The sequence below is a fragment of the Hemitrygon akajei genome, chromosome 2 (assembly GCF_048418815.1).
Source record: "Hemitrygon akajei chromosome 2, sHemAka1.3, whole genome shotgun sequence".
In the NCBI taxonomy this organism is placed as follows: domain Eukaryota; kingdom Metazoa; phylum Chordata; class Chondrichthyes; order Myliobatiformes; family Dasyatidae; genus Hemitrygon; species Hemitrygon akajei.
Genome location: NC_133125.1, coordinates 163,347,047 through 163,370,604, shown reverse-complemented (window position 1 = coordinate 163,370,604; position 23,558 = coordinate 163,347,047). Strand labels below are relative to the sequence as shown.

At 42.0% G+C, this 23,558-nt stretch overlaps 1 protein-coding gene across 2 annotated transcripts in view; it reads right to left on the bottom strand.

Annotated features, from left to right (window-relative positions):
* Window positions 1-18,421: 18,421 nt before the first annotated feature.
* Window positions 18,422-23,558, bottom strand: part of LOC140717699 (butyrophilin subfamily 3 member A1-like) — a 96,302-nt gene continuing 91,165 nt past the window's right edge. Inside the window, exon 7 of one of the 2 annotated variants that reach the window (XM_073031378.1) lies at window positions 18,422-19,177. In XM_073031378.1, coding sequence (XP_072887479.1) covers window positions 18,645-19,177 — 533 coding nt within the window. In that variant the 3' untranslated portion in view covers window positions 18,422-18,644. The remainder of the gene's footprint in view (window positions 19,178-23,558) is intronic. The other variant, XM_073031370.1, reaches the window with a different exon arrangement.

Here is a 23,558-nt window from a genome sequence, read left to right as displayed (position 1 = left end):
CTCCAAGTGAGGTCTTACCAGAGCCTTATAGAGCCTCAACATCACATCCCTGCTCCTATACTCTATTCCTCTAGAAATGAATGCCAACATTGCATTCGCCTTCTTCACCACCGACTCAACCTGGAGGTTAACCTTAAGGGTATCCTGCACGAGGACTCCCAAGTCCCGTTGCATCTCAGAACTTTGAATACTCTCTCCATTTAAATAATAGTCTGCCTGTTTATTTCTTCAACCAAAGTGCATGACAGTACACTTTTCGACATTGTATTTCATTTGCCACATCTTTGCTCATTCCCCCAATCTATCCAAGTCTCTCTGCAGACTCTCTGTTTCCTCAGCACTACTGGCCCCTCCACCTATCTTTGTATCATCAGCAAACTTAGCCACAAAGCCATCTATTCCATAATCCAAATCGTTGATATACAACGGAAAAAGAAGTGGCCCCAACACGGACCCCTGTGGAACACCACTGGTAACCAGCAGCCAACCAGAATGGGATCCCTTTATTTCCACTCTCTGTTTCCTGCCAATCAGCCAACGCTCTATCCACGTATGTAACTTTCCCATAATTCCATGGGCTCTTATCTTGTTTAGCGGCCTCATGTGCGGCACCTTGTCAAAGGCTTTCTAAAAATCCAAGTACACAACATCCACTGCATCTCCCTTGTCTAGTCTACTTGTAATTTCCTCAAAAAATTGCACTAGGTTTGTCAGGGAGGATTTTCCTTTAAGGAAACCATGCTGAGTTCTGCCTATCTTGTCATATGCCTCCAGGTACTCCGTAACCTCATCCTTGACAATCGACTCCAACAACTTCCCAACCTCCGATGTCAAGCTAACAGGTCTATAATTTCCTTTTTGCTTCCTTGCCCCCTTCTTAAATAGCAGAGTGACATTTGCAATCTTCCAGTCCTATGGAACCAGGCCAGAATCTATCGACTTTTGAAAGATCATTGCTAATGCCTCCGCAATCTCCACTGCTACCTCCTTCAGAACACGAGGGTGCATTCCATCTGGTCTGGGAGATTTATCTACCCTTAGAGTATTCAGCTTCCTGAGTACTTTCGTAATTGTGACTGTGCATATTTCTCTTCCCTGACAACCTTGAGTGTCCGGTATATTGCTGATGTCTTCCTCAGTGAAGACTGATGCAAAATACTCATTCAGTTCCTCCGTCATCTCCTTATCTCCCATTATAATTTCTCCAGCATCATTTTCTATCAGTCCTATATCTACTCTCACCTGTCTTTTACTCTTTATATACTTGAAAAAGCTTTTAGTATCCTCTTTGATATTATTTGATATTAAATATATTTGATATTATATTCTTTCTGGGTAGCCTCCAGCTTTATAGCATGACGTCCATCTGTCTACACGAGAAATTCTGCAGATGTTGGAAATCCGAAGCAACATATACAAAATACTGGAGGAACTCAGCACCATCAATTTCTCTAACTTTCGGCAGTTTCTCCTCCTTCCCATCTCTCCTTTGCCACTGCCTATTCTGTTTCCCCTCTCACCCCTTCTCTTTTCGTCACCTCCCTCTAGTGTAGTGGTCGCCAACCTTTTTAAGCCCAAGATCCCCAACCTCGGCTGTAGTGAAAAGCAAGATCGACCTACTAAATGGTTTAGACACACACATGCGCACCGGGCTGAAAAGACCGGAAGTAAAACCCCGCAACCCCGGAAACAACCTCTCTTTACAAACAGCTTTCCGTAGTGGCAGTATTGCTATATTACAATGATCATAATTAGAAGTACTTATTTTTATAATACTCACATTACAATACCTTTAATTCTGTGTTTCATTATTTAATTTTAATTCAACACGAGAAAGTCAACACGGGAAGATGCTAGAGTCCATTATTAAAGATGAAATAGTGGCATATCTAGATAGCAGTGATAGGATTGGGCCGAGCCAGCATGGATTTACCAAGGGCAAATCATGCTTGACTAATCTATTGGAGTTTTTCCAGGATGTAACCAGGAAGTTAGACAAGGGAGATCCAGTGGATGTAGTGTACCTCGATTTTCAGAAGGCATTTGATAAGGTCCCTCATAGGAGATTGGTGGGTAAAATCAGAGCTCATGGCATTGGGGGGAAGATATTGACGTGGATAGAAAACTGGTTGGCAGATGGAAAGCAAAGGGTAACGGTGAATGGGTGTTTCTCGGAATGGCAGGTGGTGACTAGTGGGGTGCCACAGGGCTCGGTATTGGGACAACAGCTGTTTACGATTTACATCAACAATTTAGATGAAGGCATTGAGAATAACATCAGCAAGTTTGCTGATGATACTAAGCTGGGTGGCAGTGTGACATGTGATGAGGATGTTAGGAAAATTCAGGGTGACTTTGTGTGGTGAACTACATTTACCTGTCTGGACAGGCCCCCCCCGCTGACTGCTCCTGTGGCTCCTCCCAAGGACCCCAGTATAAAGGCGATTGGAGACACAGCCCTGGGCTCATTCTCCAGGATGTAGTATGGTGGTCAATTGCTGCTTGTTCTTTCTTCCAGCCAATAAAAGCCGATATCTCGCCTCACGTCTCAGAGAGTTATTGATGGTGCATCACTTGGATAGGCTGAGTGAGTGGGCAGATACTTGGCAGATGACGTTTAATGTGAATAAGTGTGAGGTTATCCACTTTGGGAGTAAGAACAGGAAGGCAGATTATTATCTGAACGGTGTAGAGTTAGGTAAGAGAGAAATACAAAGAGATCTAGGAGTCCTTGTTCATCAGTCACTGAAGGTGAATGAGCAAGTGCAGCAGGCAGTGAAGAAGGCTAATGGAATGTTGGCCTTTATTACAAAGGGAATTGAGTACAAGAGCAAGGAAATCCTTTTGCATTTGTACAGGGCCCTGGTGAGACCACACCTGGAGTATTGTGTACAGTTTTGGTCTCCAGGGTTAAGGAAGGACACCCTGGCTATAGAGGAAGTGCAGCGTAGATTCACAAGGTTAATTCCTGGGATGTCCGGACTGTCTTACGCAGAGAGGTTAGAGAGACTGGGCTTGTACGCGCTGGAATTAAGGAGATTGAGAGGGGATCTGATTGCAACATATAAGATTATTAAGGGATCGGACAAGATAGAGGCAGGAAATATGTTCCAGATGCTGGGAGAGTCCAGTACCAGAGGGCATGGTTTGAGAATAAGGGGTAGGTCATTTAGGACAGAGTTAAGGAAAAACTTCTTCTCCCAGAGAGTTGTGGGGGTCTGGAATGCACTGCCTCGGAAGGCAGTGGAGGCCAATTCTCTGGATGCTTTCAAGAAGGAGCTAGATAGGTATCTTATGGATAGGGGAATCAAGGGATATGGGAACAACAGAACCGGGTATTGATAGTAGATGATCAGCCATGATCTCAGAATGGCGGTTCAGGCTTGAAGGGCCGAATGGTCTACTTCAGCACCTATTGTCTATAAATAAATGAATAAAAATTGAGTGTTGCACTCAGTATGATGACTGGGGCTGAATACTTTCTGCTAGTTCCCTGACATTTGACTCATAACTACAGACAGCCAGTCTGAGACAGTCTGTGAAATGTCTGTCACTAAGACAGCTACATACTTAGATTTCATAATGTTCATCTGTTGCAACACAGCGCCCTCGCAAACCTCCTGACAGACTGAATATTTGAATGGACAGTTTCCTTTGTTAGACTGAATGTTGAACCTGCCACGTTTTTCAGGTGTTTTGATTGGTAAACCGTTATTGAGACACTTGTACAAGTTTCAGCGGTTCGCAACATCATTGCACCACTTTTTTGTTTCCCAGTGTAAGATTCAAAATTAAGATGTGCGTTTCTGACAGGTCCGGGTTAAAGTCAAAGGACAAATGTGATTTAATTATGTTTAGGGACAACTGTGATTTAATTATGTCTGGGTTAAAGTCTGTAAACAAGTGTGATCTAATTATGAATGCAGAAGCCTTGACAAAATTAACTGTTTGTGGAATCATTGAAGTCCTGAGATATGGACTATTGTTTTACAGAAACGTGTAAAAAAACAACTCCAAATATGGAATGGGATAAGACTATGTACCTCCCGAGTCAGGGAGGAGGGGTGGTAAGGAAGAAGGATAAAACCTGCTGCCCTGTAAGGTTCAGGGTTCCCTTCTCTGAAGGGGCCCAGCTCTGCAGAACTGTTAATAAACTTTGTTTCCTTGAATTTGTCTTGAAGCCATTATTCGGGAGCGTGGCTCGTTTCTGACATCAGTTATTTACATTTGGCGAATTTTGGAAATTACAGGGGGAGAAGTGTTGTAAAGTGAGCATTATAAAGATAAGTTAATACAAATTAGCATAACGGTAATATAGCAATACTCCCGCTACGTAAAGGTGTTTGTAAAGAGAGGTTGCTTCGGGGTTGCAGTTTTACTTCCGGTCTTTTCGAGGCCGGGGCATGGTAGGACTACACACACATGCGCACTGGACAGAAAGAACGGAACTAAAACTCCGCAACCCGAAAACAATCTCTCTTTACCAAAAGCTTTTAGTAGCGGGAGTATTGCTGTTTTACTATTATCCGAATTTACTTATTTTTATAATGCTCACATTACAACGGTATTTGTATATTTTTCAATTTTTTCGGGATCTACTGGAAGGAAATTCAGTGTATTGCAGTACCGCTTTCAACCAGAGGGCGGGGATGGCGAGCGGCCCAAAGGTCAGTTTCACGGTGCAGGACCGACCGCCACCTGCTGCTGGAAACCGGTACTGCAGGAGCAGAAACAAAATGTAATCGCTGGGAACTGGCACTAGAATTTATTGTGGCAAACACGAGGAAATCTGCAGATGCTGGAAATTCAAACAACACACACAAAATGCTGGTGGAACACAGCAGACCAGGCAGCATCTATAGGAAGAAGCGCTGTCGACGTTTCAGGTTGAGACCCTTCGTCAGGACCCTTTTGTCTCGGCCCGAAACGTCGACAGTGCTTCTCCCTGTAGATGCTGCCTGACCTGCTGTGTTCCACCAAGAATTTCTTGTGTCTGGAATGTGGGCGTCGGCAGCAGGAACAACATTTACTGCCCATCGACTGCCCTTGAGAAGGTTGAATCGAGCAATTTCAGCTGACTTTTTTTTTAAGTTGATGATTATTTTCAACCTCTTATAGACAAAACAAAAAAAAGATTAAACCAGTGGTTTCAAAGGGTCTTATCTTTGAAAGGCCGGGTTTTGCTTTGTAAAGCAGAAGGTCTTTCCAGGGTTACATATATAACTCCCCCCTCAAACGTCTATAAAAAAATCTGTAAATTGACAGACATCATGTTGTTTCACTTTTTATGCAAAAACAAAGTTCATTATATAAAAATATCTGCTGTCATGAATAGTTATGACAAGGGGGGGGTCTAAATTTTCTAGATTTTGACAGTCTTAATAATACTTTTAAAATTAATTGGATGAAACAATTGTTATGTAATCCTACTTCTATATGGAATTGTTTTCCTTCTTTGTCTTTTCCCAGGTTGGTGGATTGAATTTTTTTTTCTTTTATGTAATTACAAAATAGACAAAGTTCCTCTCCGTTTACCTCAGTTTCATAAACAGATGCTTTTATCTTGGTCTTTCATTTACAAACACAATTTTTCTCCACATAGTTACTTTAGCTGGAATAACCACAACATAACTTACAAGAATAAATCTTTTGTTTTATAAAGGTTGGTTTGATAATAATATTTTGTTAGTTAAACAGTTATTTAATTCAAGCGGTACTTTATTGAGTTATACTGAGTTTTTATCCACCTTTGAATTTCCTGTGACTCCAAAAGAATTTGCTGTTGTTATGGATGCAATTTCCTCTGGTGTAATTATGTTGTTTAGAAATACAAACCCCATTTCCAGAAAAGTTGGGATATTTTCCAAAATGCAATAAAAACAAAAATCTGTGATATGTTAATTCACGTGAACCTTTATTTAACTGACAAAAGTACAAAGAAAAGATTTTCAATAGTTTTACTGACCAACTTAATTGTATTTTGTAGATAGACACAAATTTACAATTTGATGGCTGCAACACACTCAACAAAAGTTGGGACAGAGGCATGTTTACCATTGTGTTACATCACCTTTCCTTTTAATAACACTTTTTAATTGTTTTGGAACTGAATATACTAATTGTAGTAGATTTGCAATTGGAAATTTTGTCCATTCTTGCTTAATATAAGACTTCAGCTGCTCAACAGTCCATGGTCTCTGTTGTCTGATTCACCTCTTCATGATGCGCCATACATTTTCAATAGGACTGTCAAGCAGCAGGCCAGTCAAGCACACGCACTCTGTGTCTACAAAGCCACATTGTTGTAGCCCATGCAGAATGTGGTCTGGCATTGTCCTGCTAAAATAAGCATGGACGTCCTGGGAAGAGACGTCGCCTTGATGGCAACATATGTCTCTCTAAAATCCTAATATCCGCCTCAGAGTCAATGGTACCTTCACATACATGCAACTCACCCATGCCGTGGGCACTGGTGCACCCCCATATCATCACAAATGCTGGCTTTTGCACTTTTCGTTGATAATAATCAGGATGGTCGTTTTCATCTTTGGCACTGAGAACTCGAAGCCCGTTTTTTCCGAAAACTAGCTGAAATGTGGACTCATCTGACCACAGCACATGGTTCCACAGTCTTTTGGTCCATCTGAGATGAGCTCGGGCCCAGAGAGCTCGCCGGTGTTTCTGCATAGAGTTGATGTATGGCTTCCTCCTTGCGTAATACAGTTTCAAGTTGCATTTCTGGATGCAGCGACGGACTGTGTTAAGTGACAATGGTTTTCCGAAGTACTCCCGAGCCCAGGTGGCTATAATTGTCACAGTAGCATGACGGTGGAGTCTCAAGATGGCGCTCATGGAGTAAACCGCATCTAGGCTTTGCTCCAAACCTTTTACGTCTTTTTAACCTACAAACACCCCTTCAACTTATTCTAAAGGGGTCTAAACATACAGAATTCTTCTTTTTAAACTATTTGAATTATTCTCAACTTGCTGAAATGTCTAAAGCAAAAGAACCGAAACAGACGAAAGAACCGATAACTTTAGAAACAGTTGTGAAGCTTATAGAAGTCAAATTTGAAGATCTGGAGAAAAAAATATTCGCAAAGTTTTCACAGTATGACGAACGTTTGAAATCAATCGAAGAAAAGTTCCTGACCCTTTCACTGGAATCACAAAAACAACAAGCAAGTATTTTGGCTCTTGAAGAAGCCGCTCTTAAGAAGGATCGTATAATCGGAAAAATACAAGAAGAGCAAACTTCGACGTTCCAACAGATGGATCGCTATAAAGTTAAAATTACTGATTTGGAAAATCGCTCTCGAAGACAAAATCTTCGGTTAATTGGGATCCCGGAAAAATTTGAAAGTGGTGATCTTACCGTTTTCTTCTCTAAATTTCTAGTGGATGTCCTGGGCTCAGAGGTACTGGATATTCCCCCGGTAATTGATCGGGCACATCGGGTCTCCAGATTTCAGGCAGATTCAAGTCTGAAACCATGACACGTAATTCTCCGAATCCATTATCCTCATATCAAAGAACGCTTGATCCGGGCAGCTCGTAAAAAAGGCATGATAACCTATCAAAATTTTAATTTTTGCATTTTGGAGGATTATAGCCCGGAGGTCTTACGGGCTAGGCTGGCTTTTAGATCGGTTATGTCGAATTTTCACCAGAAAGGCTACAAGCAAGCGCTGCTATTTCCAGCACATCTGAGAGTCACTCTCCAAGATGGATCTGTTCGGCTGTTTAAATCGCCAACGGATGCTCAAGTTTTCCTGGAACAATGACATTCTATCGGGCTGACCAATGTAATCTAGCCTATAGATTTGGATCTGTTATAGATTGACGTTTGTTTTTTTTTGATACGGTTTACATGTATTTCTTACATACGGTTAAAGCTCTTTTTTTCTGCTGGGTTTATTCTGACTTTATATATTTTTTATATATATTATTAATCTATTAGCGTTGAAAATAACCTATTAGGGTTTTTTCTTCTTTTTTGCTTTTCTTTTTTTAAATCGATATATGCTCTCTTTTACACTTTTAACATTTGAATATTACGATTGGGGAAAAAAAATAAAATGGCGTTTCTTCTTCCCGACAGACTCCAGTGTTTGCAGCATCATAACTGTTTTGATGTGTTTGAAAGTTTTAAACTTTCATTTATTGTTTTAATTCTTTTTTTTAACCCTTTTGTTTATATACATTTATAACACTAATTTTATATTTTAACTTTTGCTATATCAACCCTTTTTTATAATGTGGGTTGTTTGTAGTTTTTTTAACTTTGTTACGTTCGAGTTGCCGTCTTGAGACAAGGGGGTAATTTTAGTATTAGATTGCTTGCTTGCCTCTTTTTGGCTTTTTTCCTGGGGTTTTGAGGGTGGTGGGAGGGGGATTTTTCTTTTTTTTCTTTTTTTCGCTTGCTTTTTGCTTAGTTTTATTTCATGGGCTTATATGAAACTACAAAAATGGCTGCAGTGCTGTGACTTCCGGTTTCCCCTTGAACTTACTTCCTTCTTCCTGGTTCATGAGTTCACTTTTCTTTCAAACTTATGTGTTAACTGTAATATATATTGTCAATATGGATAAGACTATTAACTTTGTTTCTTGGAATACTAATGGTTTAAATCATCTGATCAAATGGAAAAAAGTATTCAAAGTATTCCATAGAATGAATGCTAATGTTATTTTTGTACAAGAGACTCATGTAAGGAAGGTGGATAGTCAGCGGTTGTTTAGGTTTTGGAAGGACCAACAGTATCACTCAAATTCGCAAGCCAAAGTGAGAGGTGTTTCTATTTTTATAGACTCATCAACTGCTTTTATACATCATGAAACAATTTCAGATCCGCAAGGTAGATTTTTGCTTATTACTGGTTTACTTTTTAATCAAAAAGTTGTTTTAGTTAATGTTTATGCTCCAAATACTGACTGTCCTGAATTTTTTAAATGCTTATTTACATCCTTTCCCAATCTGAATCAATATACATTGATAATGGGCGGGGATTTTAATTGTTGTCTAAACCCTTTGATGGATAGATCCAAGCCCACTCAAACTTTTCCGAACAAATCGGCTTCTCTTATTAATTCTTTTATGATTGATTCAGCTATTTGTGAAATTTGGCATTTTCTACACCCTAATGACAAAGAGTTCTCATACTTTTCCCATGTGTATCATAATTATTCAAGAATTGATTACTTTTTCATTGATCAGCATTTACTTACAGATGTTATGGATTGTAAATATGACTCTATTGCTATATCTGATCATGCACCTTTGAAGTTATCTATTAAGGTGACGGATTCATATATTAGTACTAAAGGTTGGAGGTTTAATCCTGTTTTACTGCAGGACTCTGACTTTGTTAACTTTATTAAACAGCAAATTGATTTGTTTTTCTCAATAAATTCTACAGTAGAGTTCTCTAGTGGAATTTTGTGGGATACTTTTAAGGCATATATTCGTGGACAGATTATTTCATATTCTGCCGGAGTTAGGAAACGAACTGATTCTAAAATATTAACATTAGTTGATAAAATTAAGGCAATTGACAAGATCTACTCATTGACCCCTAGTAAAGAACTTTATAAAGAAAGAGTGGAACTTCAAATGGAGCATAGTTTATTATTAACCTCCTCGATTGAAAGTCAGTTAATTAAATCGAAAGCTCAATTCTATACATATGGAGATAAGTCTGGTAAACTACTAGCTAACCAATTGAAAATTGTTTCGGATAAGCGACAAATTACTAAGATTCGCAAACAAGATGGTACTTTGACGATTGATCATAAAGAGATAAATAAAGCCTTCCAAGATTTTTATAATTCCTTATATCAATCAGAATGTACTAAGGACTCTTCTATAATGAATGAATTCTTAAGGAAATTGAATATTCCAAAAGTAACTGTTGAGGATAGTGTATTTTTGGATACACCTATTATGGAGTCTGAAATAGAAAAGGCTATTTTCTCAATGAACTCGGGTAAAGCTTCGGGTCCAGATGGTTTTTCTGCAGAATTTTTTAAATCCTTTTCTTCCATACTCTCTCCTTGGCTTTGTAAAATTTTTAAAGATGCATTAAGTATAGGTAAACTACCACAATCTTTTTATGAAGCTTCTATTTCCTTAATTCTTAAAAAAGATAAAGACCCTACTGAATGTGCATCCTATTGGCCTATATCTTTGCTGAATACGGATTTTAAGATTTTTAGTAAAATTTTGGCTATTAGATTAGAAAATATATTGCCTCAGATTATTTCTGAGGATCAGACTGGATTTATTAAAAATCGCTATTCATCTTTTAACATTAGAAAATTAATTAATATTGTTTATACCTCTTCATCTAAAATCCCAGAATGTGTCATCTCTTTAGATGCCGAAAAAGCATTTGATAGAGTCGAATGGTCATATTTATTTAATACATTGCAACATTTTAATTTTAGTTCAAAATTTATATCATGGATTAAATTAATATATCAGAAACCTTTAGCTTCGGTCTTCACCAATAATCAAAGACCCCCTTTTTTCAGTTATTTCGGGGTACAAGGCAAGGTTGTCCTTTAAGCCCTTTATTATTTGACATTGCTTTAGAACCCTTGGCTACAGCCATTCGTGAATCACCCAATATTTTAGGTATTACCCGTGGGGAGACGATGTATAAGGTATCATTATATGCGGATGATTTGTTATTATATATATCTGACCCTGAAAGATCTATTCCTGCTATTTCTTCTTTGCTTGCTCAATTTAGTAATTTTTCTCAATATAAATTGAATTTTAATAAGAGTGAACTTTTTCCATTAAATATGCATACTTCAATTTATAATCAGGTACCATATAGAATTGTTACAGATTATTTTACTTATTTAGGTATTAAAATTACTAAAAAACATAAAGATTTATTTAAAACTAATTTTTTACCTTTAATAGATCAAATTAAGCAACTTGCTAATAGGTGGTCCCCACTATCTTTGTCTTTGGTAGGCAGAATTAATGCCATTAAGATGATGATATTACCTAAATTTCTATATCTATTTCAAGCATTACCAATTTTTATTCCTAAATCTTTTTTTGATATGGTTGACTCTAAAATATCTTCGTATTTGTGGCAGAACAAAAATCCTAGGCTAGGTAAAAAATATTTACAGAAGCCTAAGAAGGAGGGCGGCTTGGCTTTACCAAATTTAAGATTTTACTATTGGGCAGTTAATATACGGTATTTGATATTTTGGACACAAGAATCGACTACAGTTGCTGGCCCACAATGGGTAAATTTGGAATGTAAATCTGTGCAAGATTTCTCATTGATCTCAATCTTAGGATCTTCACTTCCTTTTTCATTATTCAAAATGAATAAACAGATAACTAATCCTATAGTCAAGTATACATTACGAATCTGGTTTCAATTTCGTAAATTTTTTGGTTTGAATAAGTTTATGCTGTCAAGTCCTATAATGTCTAACTACTTTTCCGACCATCATCTATAGATCAAGCTTTTCTTTTATGGAAAACAAAAGGTATAACATGTTTTCGTGATCTGTTTTTGGATGATAACATTATGTCCTTTGAACAGTTATCTAATAAATATAATTTATCTAAAACCCATTTTTTTAGATATTTACAAGTTAGAAATTTTCTATATAATGAACTTTCTTTTTCGAAAGAATGTCCATTGGACATTACAGAAAGAATTTTAGCTCTCAATCCTTGTCAAAAGGGTTTAGTAGCTATCATTTATAATATGATTATGAATGTACAACCAGATATATCAGAAAAAATTAAGAAGGAATGGCAGGAAGAATTGCATTGCCCTATATCTACTGAGCAATGGGAAAAATTTTTATCATTGGTAAACTCATCCTCTATCTGTGTTAAACATGCTCTAATATAATTTAAGGTTGTACATAGAGCTCATATGTCTAAAGATAAACTTGCTCGATTTTATTCTTATGTTAATCCAACCTGTGATAGATGTCATTCTGATATTGCTTCGTTGACCCATATGTTTTGGTCTTGTCCTTGTTTACAAAACTATTGGAAAGATATTTTTAATATTATTTCAAGAGTCTTAAATATTAATCTCCAACCACAACCTTTTACCGCAATTTTTGGTCTACCAATGATAGATAATAAGCGTTTACCGCTTCATCCCAACGTATGATTGCATTTGTTACACTAATGGCTAGAAGATCTATTTTACTGAATTGGAAAGAAATTAACCCTCCAACTATATTTCAGTGGTTTTCTCAAACTATTTCCTGTTTGAGTTTAGAAAAAATTAGAAGTGTGGTTTTTGATTCTTCAGTTAAATTTGAGGAAACTTGGAGACCATTTATTCAACATTTTCATATGAATTAAATGGTCTGATCCTGAACCTTATTGTTACTATCCTGAATTGTGTGGATGGAGGTTGGGAGTCATCGGCACTACTGTATGTATTTAACATTATGCAATTGCCCATGTTGGTTAGTTTTTTTTTTAGTTGTTTTTTTTTTGTTTTTTTTGGGGGGGGGTTCTTTTTTTCTTAATTCCTTTACATTAATACTATGAGTTTGGGAGACTTTATGTATTGATTAATACATATCTGATTGTTAATTAATCTATTATGTACTCTCAAATGTTTTGTACTTATATTTTACTTATGTTTTTTTAAAAAAATTAATAAAAAGATTTGAAAAGAAAGAAAGCATGACGGTTTCTTAGGCAGTGCCGCCTGAGGGCTCGAAGATCACACGCATTCAACAGTGGTTTCCGACCTTGCCCTTTACGCACTGAGATGTCTCTGAATTCTCTGAATCTTTTCACAATATTATGTACTGTAGATGTTGAAAGACCTAAATTCTCTGCAATCTTGCATTGGGAAATGTTCCTTTTGAACTGACTAACAATTCTCTCACAAATTTTGGCACAAAGGGGTGAGCCACGACCCATCCTTGCTTGCAAAGACTGAGGCTTTGATGGACGCTACTTTTATACCCAGTCATGATACCTCACCTGCTACCAATTAGCCTGCTTAATGTGGAGTCTTCCAAACCGGTGTTACTTGAACATTCTGTGCACTTTTCAATCTTATTTTAACTCTGCCCCAACTTTTGTTGAGTGTGTTGCAGCCATCAAATTCTAAATTTGTGTATACTTACAAAATACAATTAAGTTGGTCAGTAAAACTATTGAAAATCTTTTCTTTGTACTTTTGTCAGTTAAATAAAGGTTCACGTAACATATCACAGATTTTTGTTTTTATTGCATTTTGGAAAATATCCCAACTTTTCTGGAAATGGGGTTGTACATCATATTCGGTAGTTGAATTACCCAACTTGGATCCATCCAGTACAGCTGTAGGAAAGATTTGTTATCCTCCGTCTTTTAAAAAAATAATAAAGGTATTAGAAGTTTGTTGAAAAAGGACATTACTTCTGTTCCTATGGCTGTTAGTTTTTGGAATAGTCACTTGGGGAATCTGAGGTGGAGGAGTATTTGGGGCCTATTTAATAAATTTTTATTGAGGAATAAAATTAATGAAATTTCATTTAAAATTATACATAGATATTATCCAATGTTTATTTGACAAGGTTTAATTCTGATATTGAAACTAACTGTTCTTTTGTCAAAATGAATTCAAACTCAGGTTGGAGGAACAACACCTTATATACCGGCTGGGTAGCCTCCAACCTGATGGCATGAACATTGACTTCTCTAACTTCTGTTAATGCCCCTCCTCCCCTTCTTACCCCATCCTTGACATATTTAGTTGTTTGCCTGTTCTCCATCTCCCTCTGGTGCTCCGCCCCCCCCCCCCCCTCCCCGGCTCCTTTCTTTCTCCCGAGGCCTCCCGTCCCATGATCCTTTCCCTTCTCCAGCTCGGTATCACTTTCGCCAATCACCTTTCCAGCTCTTAGCTTCATCCCACCCCCTCCGGTCTACTCCTATCATTTCGCATTTCCTCCTCCCCCCTCTACTTTCAAATCTCTTACTATCTTTCCTTTCAGTTAGTCCTGACGAAGGGTCTCGGCCCGAAACGTCGACATCGCTTCTCCCTATAGATACTGCCTGGCCTGCTGTGTTCTACCAGCATTTTGTGTGTGTTGTTGTTTGAATTTCCAGCATCTGCAGATTTCCTCATGTTTGTTCTTTTTCTGGTTTATATCCAGAGGATTTATTTCATCTGTTTTGGGATTGTGAATGAGTTAAAACATTTTGGGTTGATGTTTGTCAATTTATAGATCAATATATTAATGCAGATTTTACTTTTTGTTTTGAAAATGTCTAATTTGGGTTTACTAATAATAGCAAATCTCATGGGGATCATTTCTTTAGCATAATTCTTCTGTTAATTTACAGCAAATTTTATATCCATAAATGCAAATACAGCAATAAGAAACCTTCATTTATATTTTTTACGTCAGACTTCAAACTATACGTTAATACTCTGAAAACTTCCCATAACCAGAAAGCTGTAAAGACTGTACAGATCTGTCAATGTTTTGGGTTATCTCTGTAAATGTTTCTGTTTTGTGACTACTTTTAGATATAGTTCACCTTCTGTCCAACAGTATTTAGAGTGGATTTTCTTGTTTATTTGTATATTTAAAGTTAATAGTTATATATTTGTTGCTGCTTATGTGTGATTCCCTTGCTTTGTTAGCATATGTTTACTGTTTCTGTTTTTGTTTGTGTTCAATAAAAATAAAAATGTTAACGAGCAGTTACATTTTGTTTCTGTCTTACCACCACCCTTACAAAGCGTTCCACGCACTCTCCACTCTCTGTAAAAATCTACCTCTGACAACCCCCCGTACTTTCCTCCAATCTCTTAACATTATGCCCAATCCTTTTAGCTGTTGCTGCCCCGGGAAATACTTCCTATGCATGACCACCCTCTGTGTGAAAATTCCTGTTAAATCCTTTCCTTCTCACTTTATATCGATTAGTTCTTGATTCCCCAGTCCAGAGAAAAATGGGTCCGGCTAATTAAAACTGTTACAAGAGTTCGAACCTTATCACCAACGACTCAGGATGTATCTTGAAATATCAAGTAAATCCAGACTTAAACACTAGCATCAGTGACGGTGACATTTTTACAGGATTGTTGTAAAAATCCGTCCAATTCAGGTGGCACAGTAGCCTAGCAGTTAGCGTAACGCTATTACAGTGCCAGTGGCCTGGGGTCAATTCCCGCTGCTGTCTTTAAGTTTTCATGTTCTTCCTGTGACTGTGTGATTTTCCTTCGGATGCTCCGGATCCTCCCCCCACATTCCAAAGATGTATAGGTTTGGGTCAGTAAGTTTCGGGCATGCTACGTTGGTACCAGAAGTGTGTCAGCATTTGTGGCCAGCGCCCAGGACAATCCTCAGACTGTGTTGGCCATTGATGCATGACGACCCATTTCACTGTGTGTTTTGATGTACGTGTGACTAGCAAAGCTAATTGTTAACTTTAAATTCACGACTGATACTGAGGGGAGGACATCAGCCTTCTGTACCCCCTCTGGACTGGACGTGACTTCAGATTCTTGTCAATGTGGTCGTCCCCAAGATTGACCCACTGAGATGATCGTCAAGTCACGTGGCCCAGGGGAGACAAAGTGGGCCAGGCAAGCAGAGCAATCACCCTGGAGTACAACAGGAAAAGGCTTCGAAAAGAAACCTGGTTAGCAGCTGACCTGAAACTGACTGTCAAAGAGCGGCTTTTATAGTTTCAAAGGATGTCAAGATTACGAATGAGAAGGCAACGAGATAGAATTATAGTCATGTGTTATTAGACCTGACCCACACAAGGAACTGTAATGATGTAAGACAGGATTTCCCAGTGTGGGTCAAGAATTAGAATTGGAATCAGGTTTATTATCACTGATTTATGTTGTGAAATTTATTGTTTTGGGGCTGCAGGACAGTGCAGTCAATAGTTTTACTACATGTTACATGGTGCAAACTCGTCTGGTACTGTTGATGATCCGTTCAGAAATCTGATGGTGGAAAGAACAAGGTGTTCCTAAAACATTGAGTGTGTCTTCAGGCTCCTGTACCTCTCCCTGATGGGTCAGTGAGAAGAGGGCAGTCCTGGATGGTGAGGATCAAACAAACCCATTGTGGATTTTCCAGTCCTCTGGGACCAGGCCAGGATCAAGTGACACTTGAAAGATCATGACCAATGCACACAAAATGCTGGAGGTAATTCAGCGGGCAGCATCTGTGGAGGGAAACAGACTGTTCAGAGGAAGAGTTTCGAGGGGGAAATGTCGACTGTCCATCTCCCTCCGTAGATGCAGCCTGAGCCCCCCACCCCACCCAGTGAGAACCCAGACACCCCCACCATCCAGCAGCTCAGGTGTTACAATGAAAAACTTGCCTGCAGCAGCATCACAGACAGACAACGGCAGAAAACTTAAATTCTACATCAATTATACAAGGCAGTGAAGAAAGTGGTGCAGGAAAGGATGAGGGGAGAGTGAACGGAGGAGTTTTACATCATGAACGGTTTAAAAGAGGATAGTTTCCAGTAGAAGATAAGGCAGTAAGTGGTTTAATGGGGGGAAGATGGCGGAGGAGAAAGAAATGGTTTCTGCATCTGTAGATCTCAAGTCGGATGGAAATTCATTCAACTGTAACAGTCGAGGGGATCTGATCCGGTAATACTTGTGGGGTTGTGTGGAAAGGAAAAGGTGGTGGGGGAGAGGCTGGGGACCGTAAGTGAGTAATCCACAGCTTCCCGATTGGGTGGGAGAGACGGTTGTCTCACACCGCACTCCCGGACAGTGTTCCTGTCTCAGTTGGAAATGCTCGTTGTCACACTGGAATTCGTGGGACCTTCTCCTGAAGCCCATCACCCCTCCTGGAGCAGAGTCCACCAACAGCAGCTCACCAGAGTCCTTGGTCCGAGGACAGTCTTTCACGTTGTTCCTCGATGTAGACCATCTTCGAAGATCCTTCCTCTCCCAGTGATGAGATCTTTGGAGCTTCTGCTGGTGTTCCTGTAGCTCTGGGATTTTACAGAATGAGGTTGCTTTCCCCTGCCCAACCCTCCTCCTTTTGCAGCCGGACTGGGGACTGTCTATGGCAGCTACCTGGGATCTTTCTGTGCATAACTTGGCCTCAGGTGTCGGCTGCACTACGAGAGGACTCGGTCGACTGCTGAAGCGACGAGAGAAATGAAAGCCGGGCAGCATCACTAAATATCATCAACAGGTAAAAGCCCAGAAACCAGTCGTGTGGCCTTAAATGCCACGACATTGAACCCTGAGACTACCTGGTGGTGTGGACATTTAAAGGAAAGAACTGTTTGCAACTTCGATTTGAAGGGCCATTTCAGGTTTTGCTGGTGACTAACACAGCCATCAAGGTCAGAGACAAACCGTCGTGGATTCACACCTCTCACTGTAAGACGGTGTCTAACCATGGCGGTTGGATTAGATCGTGTCCTTTCCCTGCCACCAACACTCAAGCTGCTGGGTGTGTATGGCTGTCCCGGCACATGTAGAAATGGATGTGTCCGTCACCAAAACAGAGATGAACTGTGACTTTAATTGGTCCAAGCCCTCAGCCCCGGGTATTTCTGGTACTGTGATGGTGGGACTCAGAAACATCGACCCCCTTTATCCCTTTATCGATGGCCAGAATGTCACTGGGGGATGGGGATGTAAATTTTGAAACAACCGGTGTTTCAGAGGATGGAATATACCTCTGAAAGACAATAACCCCAGGGTAAAAAGGGCAGTGTTGCCCCTGGAGAATGTAAGGAGCCGGTAAACCAGCACAGGAACTGATTAACATGACATTAGCACTGTGAAAGTTAGTAAATTAAACTGCATATGCTCTCGATTCAAGCCAATAAACAATATCCAAATTGTCGGCAGAATTGGTGCCAGTCCATACAGTGGCATTGCAAATCCAAACGGATTTGGACTTTGTTTCATCCGAGAAAGGAATCACGTGTGCCCAGACTGGACAAGAATGTTGCTCCTACATACAAGATGAATCAGGACAACAGAACTCACTTCACAGATCAAATCCTGGAGGGCACCAGGAAGATTAAGGGAATAGGAACCCAATTCCACAATTATAATCCCACAGGAAGCTTGTGGCCATTTTCTTTCCCAACCTCTCCATCTTCCCATCCTCCACACACTCATCCCCACCTCCCTCCCTTTAGTCCAGTCTCCACTTTCCTCTCCAACCAGATTCCATCATCTTTGTCTGTCCCACTTCTCCCCTCCCCGGTTCTGACACATTTCCACACTCCACCCCTCCCTCATCCGGATCAGCTGTCAGCTTTTACTCCCCCTTCCTTCCACCTTTCTGCACCAATTCTTTGGCACTTTGTGTGTTACCACCGGCGCCTGTTACCACCACTACATGTCCCGTGTTACCAAGATTCACCCTGACCTCCCTCTCCCAGTCAGCACCACCACCACTTGTCCCAGTTACCCTGTCAGTCCCGGTGGACTTTAGCACCCGGGGGAGCCGGGGAGCTCAGGACCCGCCGCCCGCGGCTGCTGCTGAATCCGCAGTGTTTCTGTTCCGCTAACGGATGCGGTTAACGAGTTAAAATTAATGGATCGATAATTCTCACACCGTGTTTATTTCACTCTCCGCACATTTATATTTACACTGACTGACTCCTGACGCCGGTCCCGGACCCGACCCGTTTACAGACCCGGAGCGGAACCGGAGCAGATTCTCAGCCACTCGTTTTTATATCCAATCGCGAATAAAGGATAAAGTTTCTCCGTGAATTTATTCCCGGTGAAGGTGTGGAGATGGGACTTGGTCTCCGCGTTGTAAAACGAAACTGTCCCGGACTCGTAACTGAGATAAACTCCCACCCTCCCGGGGATGGGACCGGCAGGGAGACGGGACTTAGGGGAGGTGAAAACCCGCATCTCGTCATCAACCCGCGCGATGATCCAGAATCCGGTCTCCGGACTCGGTGTGACCCGTCCCTTCCTCTCCACAGACTCTGCGGCGACTCCCAGATTCCACCACCGATTCCCCGTCACCTCCACCTCCCAGTAATGTCTCCCCGATGTGAATCCCTCCGATCCCAGCACACAAGGATAGTATGTGAACCTCTTCCTGGTGTCAGGGAGATCCCTCCGGGTCTCGGTGTATCTCACACTCTTCCGATCCTCAGACACCTCGAGCCACGGATGCGCCGTTTCCACATCCAGGGTGACAGAGACTGGGGGGAGAAGCAGAGAATTAGAGAGTCCCCGGGGATCGGGGGGAGACTCGGACAGCGCGGCCCCGGGGATCGGGGGGAGACTCGGGCAGCGCGGCCCCGGGGATCGTGGGGAGACTCGGGCAGCGCGGCCCCGGGACCGGGGGGAGACTCGGGCAGCGCGGCCCCGGGACCGGGGTGGGGGGAGACTCGGGCAGCGCGTCCCCGGGGATCGGGGGGAGACTCGGGCAGCGCGGCCCCGGGACCGGGGGGAGAATCGGGCAGCGCGGCCCCGGGACCGGGGGGAGACTCGGGCAGCGCGGCCCCGGGACCGGGGGGAGACTCGGGCAGCGCGGCCCCGGGACCGGGGGGGGGGGGGAGACTCGGGCAGCGCGTCCCCGGGACCGGGGGGAGACTCGGGCAGCGCGGCCCCGGGACCGGGGGGGGGGGGGGGGGAGACTCGGGCAGCGCGGCCCCGGGGATCGGGGAGAGACTCGGGCAGCGCGGCCCCGGGAGCGGGTGGCCGACAGGATCCTTTCCCGGGGTTTTACCCAAACACAGCGGATGGACAACCAGCATCTTCCCGAGGTTTTTTCACTGGGATAGTGAGTGGAGTTTTTTTAGATCAACACGCTAACATTGTGGAGGTTCTCAGCGGGTCAAGCAGCATGTGTGGAGGGAGATAGGCAGTCGATGTTTGAGGCTGAAAGCCAGCATCAAGAATGGTGAGAAAGAGGAGATAGCCGGTGGAAACGGATGTGAGGAGGTGGGGGTGCAGCAACAACTGGATCCAGGTGAGGACGGACAAAGTAAAAACTGGAGGCATTTAAAGGAGGTCAGGGAGGCTGTTCAGCTGAATTCATTCATCCTGACCAACTTGCTTCAACCAGCTTGTCCCACTTGCCTGTATGTACCCATTATTCCTTTAAACTTCCTCTGGGAGACTCCTCAGCTCCAGGGAAAGTCCCAGCTTCTCCTTGTAAACCAAACCCTCCAGTCCTGGTAACGTCCTTGTAAATCTGTTTTATTCCCTCTCGGTTCAATGACAGCCTTCCTTTCGGAAGGTAACCAGAACTGTACACATTGCTCCAAATGTGGCCTTACCAATGTCTTGTACACACGTAGTGTGACATCCCAGTTCCAGCACTCAGTATTCTGACCGATGAAGACAATCACCTCCTGGTCTCTCTGTTCCACAACACTCTCCAGGGACCCACTGATTCCTGTGTAAATCCTGTCCCAAAACCCACATCTCTCTGAATTAAAATCCATCTGCCATTCACTGCCCAGCTGATGAAGATCACGTTGTAATATTGGATAAACCACGGGCATGACGGTCAGGGTTGTCATGGTAACGTAGTGGATAGTGCAGCGTTATTACACCCTGGGACCTTCCAGTGTTTGGGGTTCAGTTGTGGCACCGTCTGTAAGGAGGGTCTCTGTTCACCCCACGACTGCAGGGGTTTTGTCCAGGTGCTGGTTAGTGGGTTAACTGGTCATTGTAAATTGTTCTGTGATTAGGCTGGTGTTAAATAGCTCGGTTGCTGGGTGTGTGACTTGCTGAGCTGAAAGGGCCCTTTTCACACTATATGAAAATTAATAATTAAGTAACTCGCTTCACTGTCCATGAAACCACCAATTTTAGAGTCCTCCACAAACCTACTAAACACGTCACCTACAGTCTCTCCAAATCATTCATATGAATGATGAAAAACAGTGGACCCAGCACCGATCCCTGCAGAACAACCACTGGTCACAGGACTCCACCCAGGCAATTCTGTGTCCAATGGGTCAGATCGTAGTGTAGCCCATGAGATCCAACTCTCTGGAATAGTCGACCATGAAGTACCTTGTCAAATCCCTTGTTAAAGTCCATGTAGAGAATGTCTACTGCACTTCCATCATCTCCATCCATGCAGAAAGCCAAGCTGGATGTCCCTGATCAGTCCTCACCTTTCCAAATGAATGTAGATCCTGTCTCTCAGAATCCCCTCCATTAATGTACCCACCATCGACGTTAGGGGTAAGTTTTCTACACAGAGAGTGGTGAGTGCGTGGAATAGGCTGCAGGTGATGGTGGTAGAGTTGGATAGGATAGGGTCTTTTAAGAGACTCCTGCATAGGTACATGGAGCTTGGAAGAAGAGAGGACTATGGGTAATCCTAGGTAATTTCTAAAGTAAGTACATGTTCGGCACAGCATTGTGGGCTGAAGGGCCTGTATTGTGCAGTAAGTTTTATTTGTTTCTATGTTTCTATAAAAGCCAAGCTGGGTATCTCTGATTAGTCATTGTCTTTCCAAATGAGTGTAGATCCTGTCTCTCAGAATCCCCTCCATTAATGTTCCCTCTATTGACGTCAGGTTCACCGGTCTGTACTTCCCAGGCTTTTCCCAACAGCCGATCTTCAATAAATGTTCAACATTAGTCTCCCTCCAGTCTTCTGGCCCCTCACCCGGAGCTATCAATGACTCACATATCTCCAAATGGGCTCCACACTTTCCTCCTGAGCTTCCCATGATGTCCTGGGATACACTTGATCAGGACCTGGGGATTTATCGACCTTTCTGCATTTTAGGACCTGCAGCACATTTGCTTCTGTAATGTGGTAGAAAATGAGGTCGATCATCTTCTGTAACACGGGGGAATTGAGGGACCTGTGGAACTGGCACAGAAGAGGAGTTGAGGCCTGGGACAGGGAAATGATGACAGGGAAGGTTTAGAAGGATACAGGCCAAATACAGGTAAATGGGCCGAGGGGTGATCTGACAGAAATAGATAAGGTGATGAGGGGCTTAGATTGAGCAGATGGTTGAAATCTTCTCCCCACAGGAGGGGATCAAATACAAGAGGTCACATGTCTGAGGTGGGAGGAAGGAGTTTAAAGGTGATTTTATTTGAAGAGTGAGTGGTTGATGTTGGAACTTGCTGGCAGAGGAGGTGATGGAATCAGATACAATTACTGTGTTTCGGAGACACTTAGACTGACCTAATGTCGGCCAATGGGATGAGTATAGATGGGTAAATAGGTCAGCACAGAGTTGATGGGTCGAAGTGCCTGTTTCTGTGCTGTATGACAATGACTCTGTGACTTCAAATGAACTGAATGACTGAGACCCCACAGCCCTGCGGTGCAGAAAATTCCACAGATAAACATCCTTGGTATCGTATTCCAGCCATTCCTGCTTTGCCGTCATCCCTGCCAGTATTCTTTTCCAGTGAATTCTGGCCAACTCCTATCTCATGCCTCTGTAATTCCCTTTACTCCACTGTAATATGATACATCTGCCTTCTGCTTCTCCTTCTGAAATTTCAGTGTGAATCCGATCATATTACGATCACTTTCCCCAAAGGGTTCTTTTACCTTAAGCTGTCTAATCAATTCCAGTTCATTTCACCAGTCGAGAATAGCTGATCCCCAAGTGGGCTCAACCACTAGCTGCTCTAAAAAGCCTTCTCTTAGACATTCTAGAAATTTCCTCTCTTGGAATCTTGATTTTCCCAATCTACCTGCATATTGAAACCCCCCTTGTATCATTGCCCTTTTGACATACACCTTCTATCTCCTGTTGTAGCTTGCAGACCACTTGCTACTGTTTGGGGTTTGTATACAACTCCCATCAGGGTCTTTTCACCCTTGCCGTTCCAAAGCTCTGTCCACAATTATTCAACACCTTCTGATCTGATGTCCTCTTCTTCTAATGATTTGATTTCATTTTTTTTACCAACAGAGCCACGGAACCCCCTCTGCCTTCCTGCCTGTCCTTTTGATACAATGTGCATCCTTGGACATTAAGGTCACAGCAATAATCTTCTTTCAGCTATGATCAGTGATGCCTACAACATGATACTTGCCAATCTGTAACTGTACTACAGGTTCATTTACCTTATTCCGTATACTGCACACATTCAAATAGAACACCTTCAGTCCTGCATTCAACCTTTTAGATTTTGTCCACCTTTTAATAAACAACTCATCCTGTTGACTGCAATTTCCTCTGTCATCAGCCTCTCCTTGCCAGGAGTCTCACTACACACTGCCTCTGTTGGTAAACCAACTACCTCATCCTCAGCACAATCACTCTGGTTCCCACCCCCCTGTCAAATTAGTTTAATATGCCACCCTCCAGGCATATGGCACCACTACTGTGACAAATGAGGAGACAAAGCTAATTGCCAATGGCACAGAAATCTCTTCCCTCACTTCCCAGAGTAACCTGTGATATAGACTGTGGTCTTATCCATCCTAATACTTTACTAAGTGACCAGCACATCCTCTTTCTGAATGTCGACGTTCTAGCGTATCAGCCTGTTTTGTGCTCTTCTCTGAAAAATCAGTCTCTCTCTCTCAGTAGTTAATATTGAAGCAAAGTCTTCATTATAGACCTTTCCAACCTCCTCTGT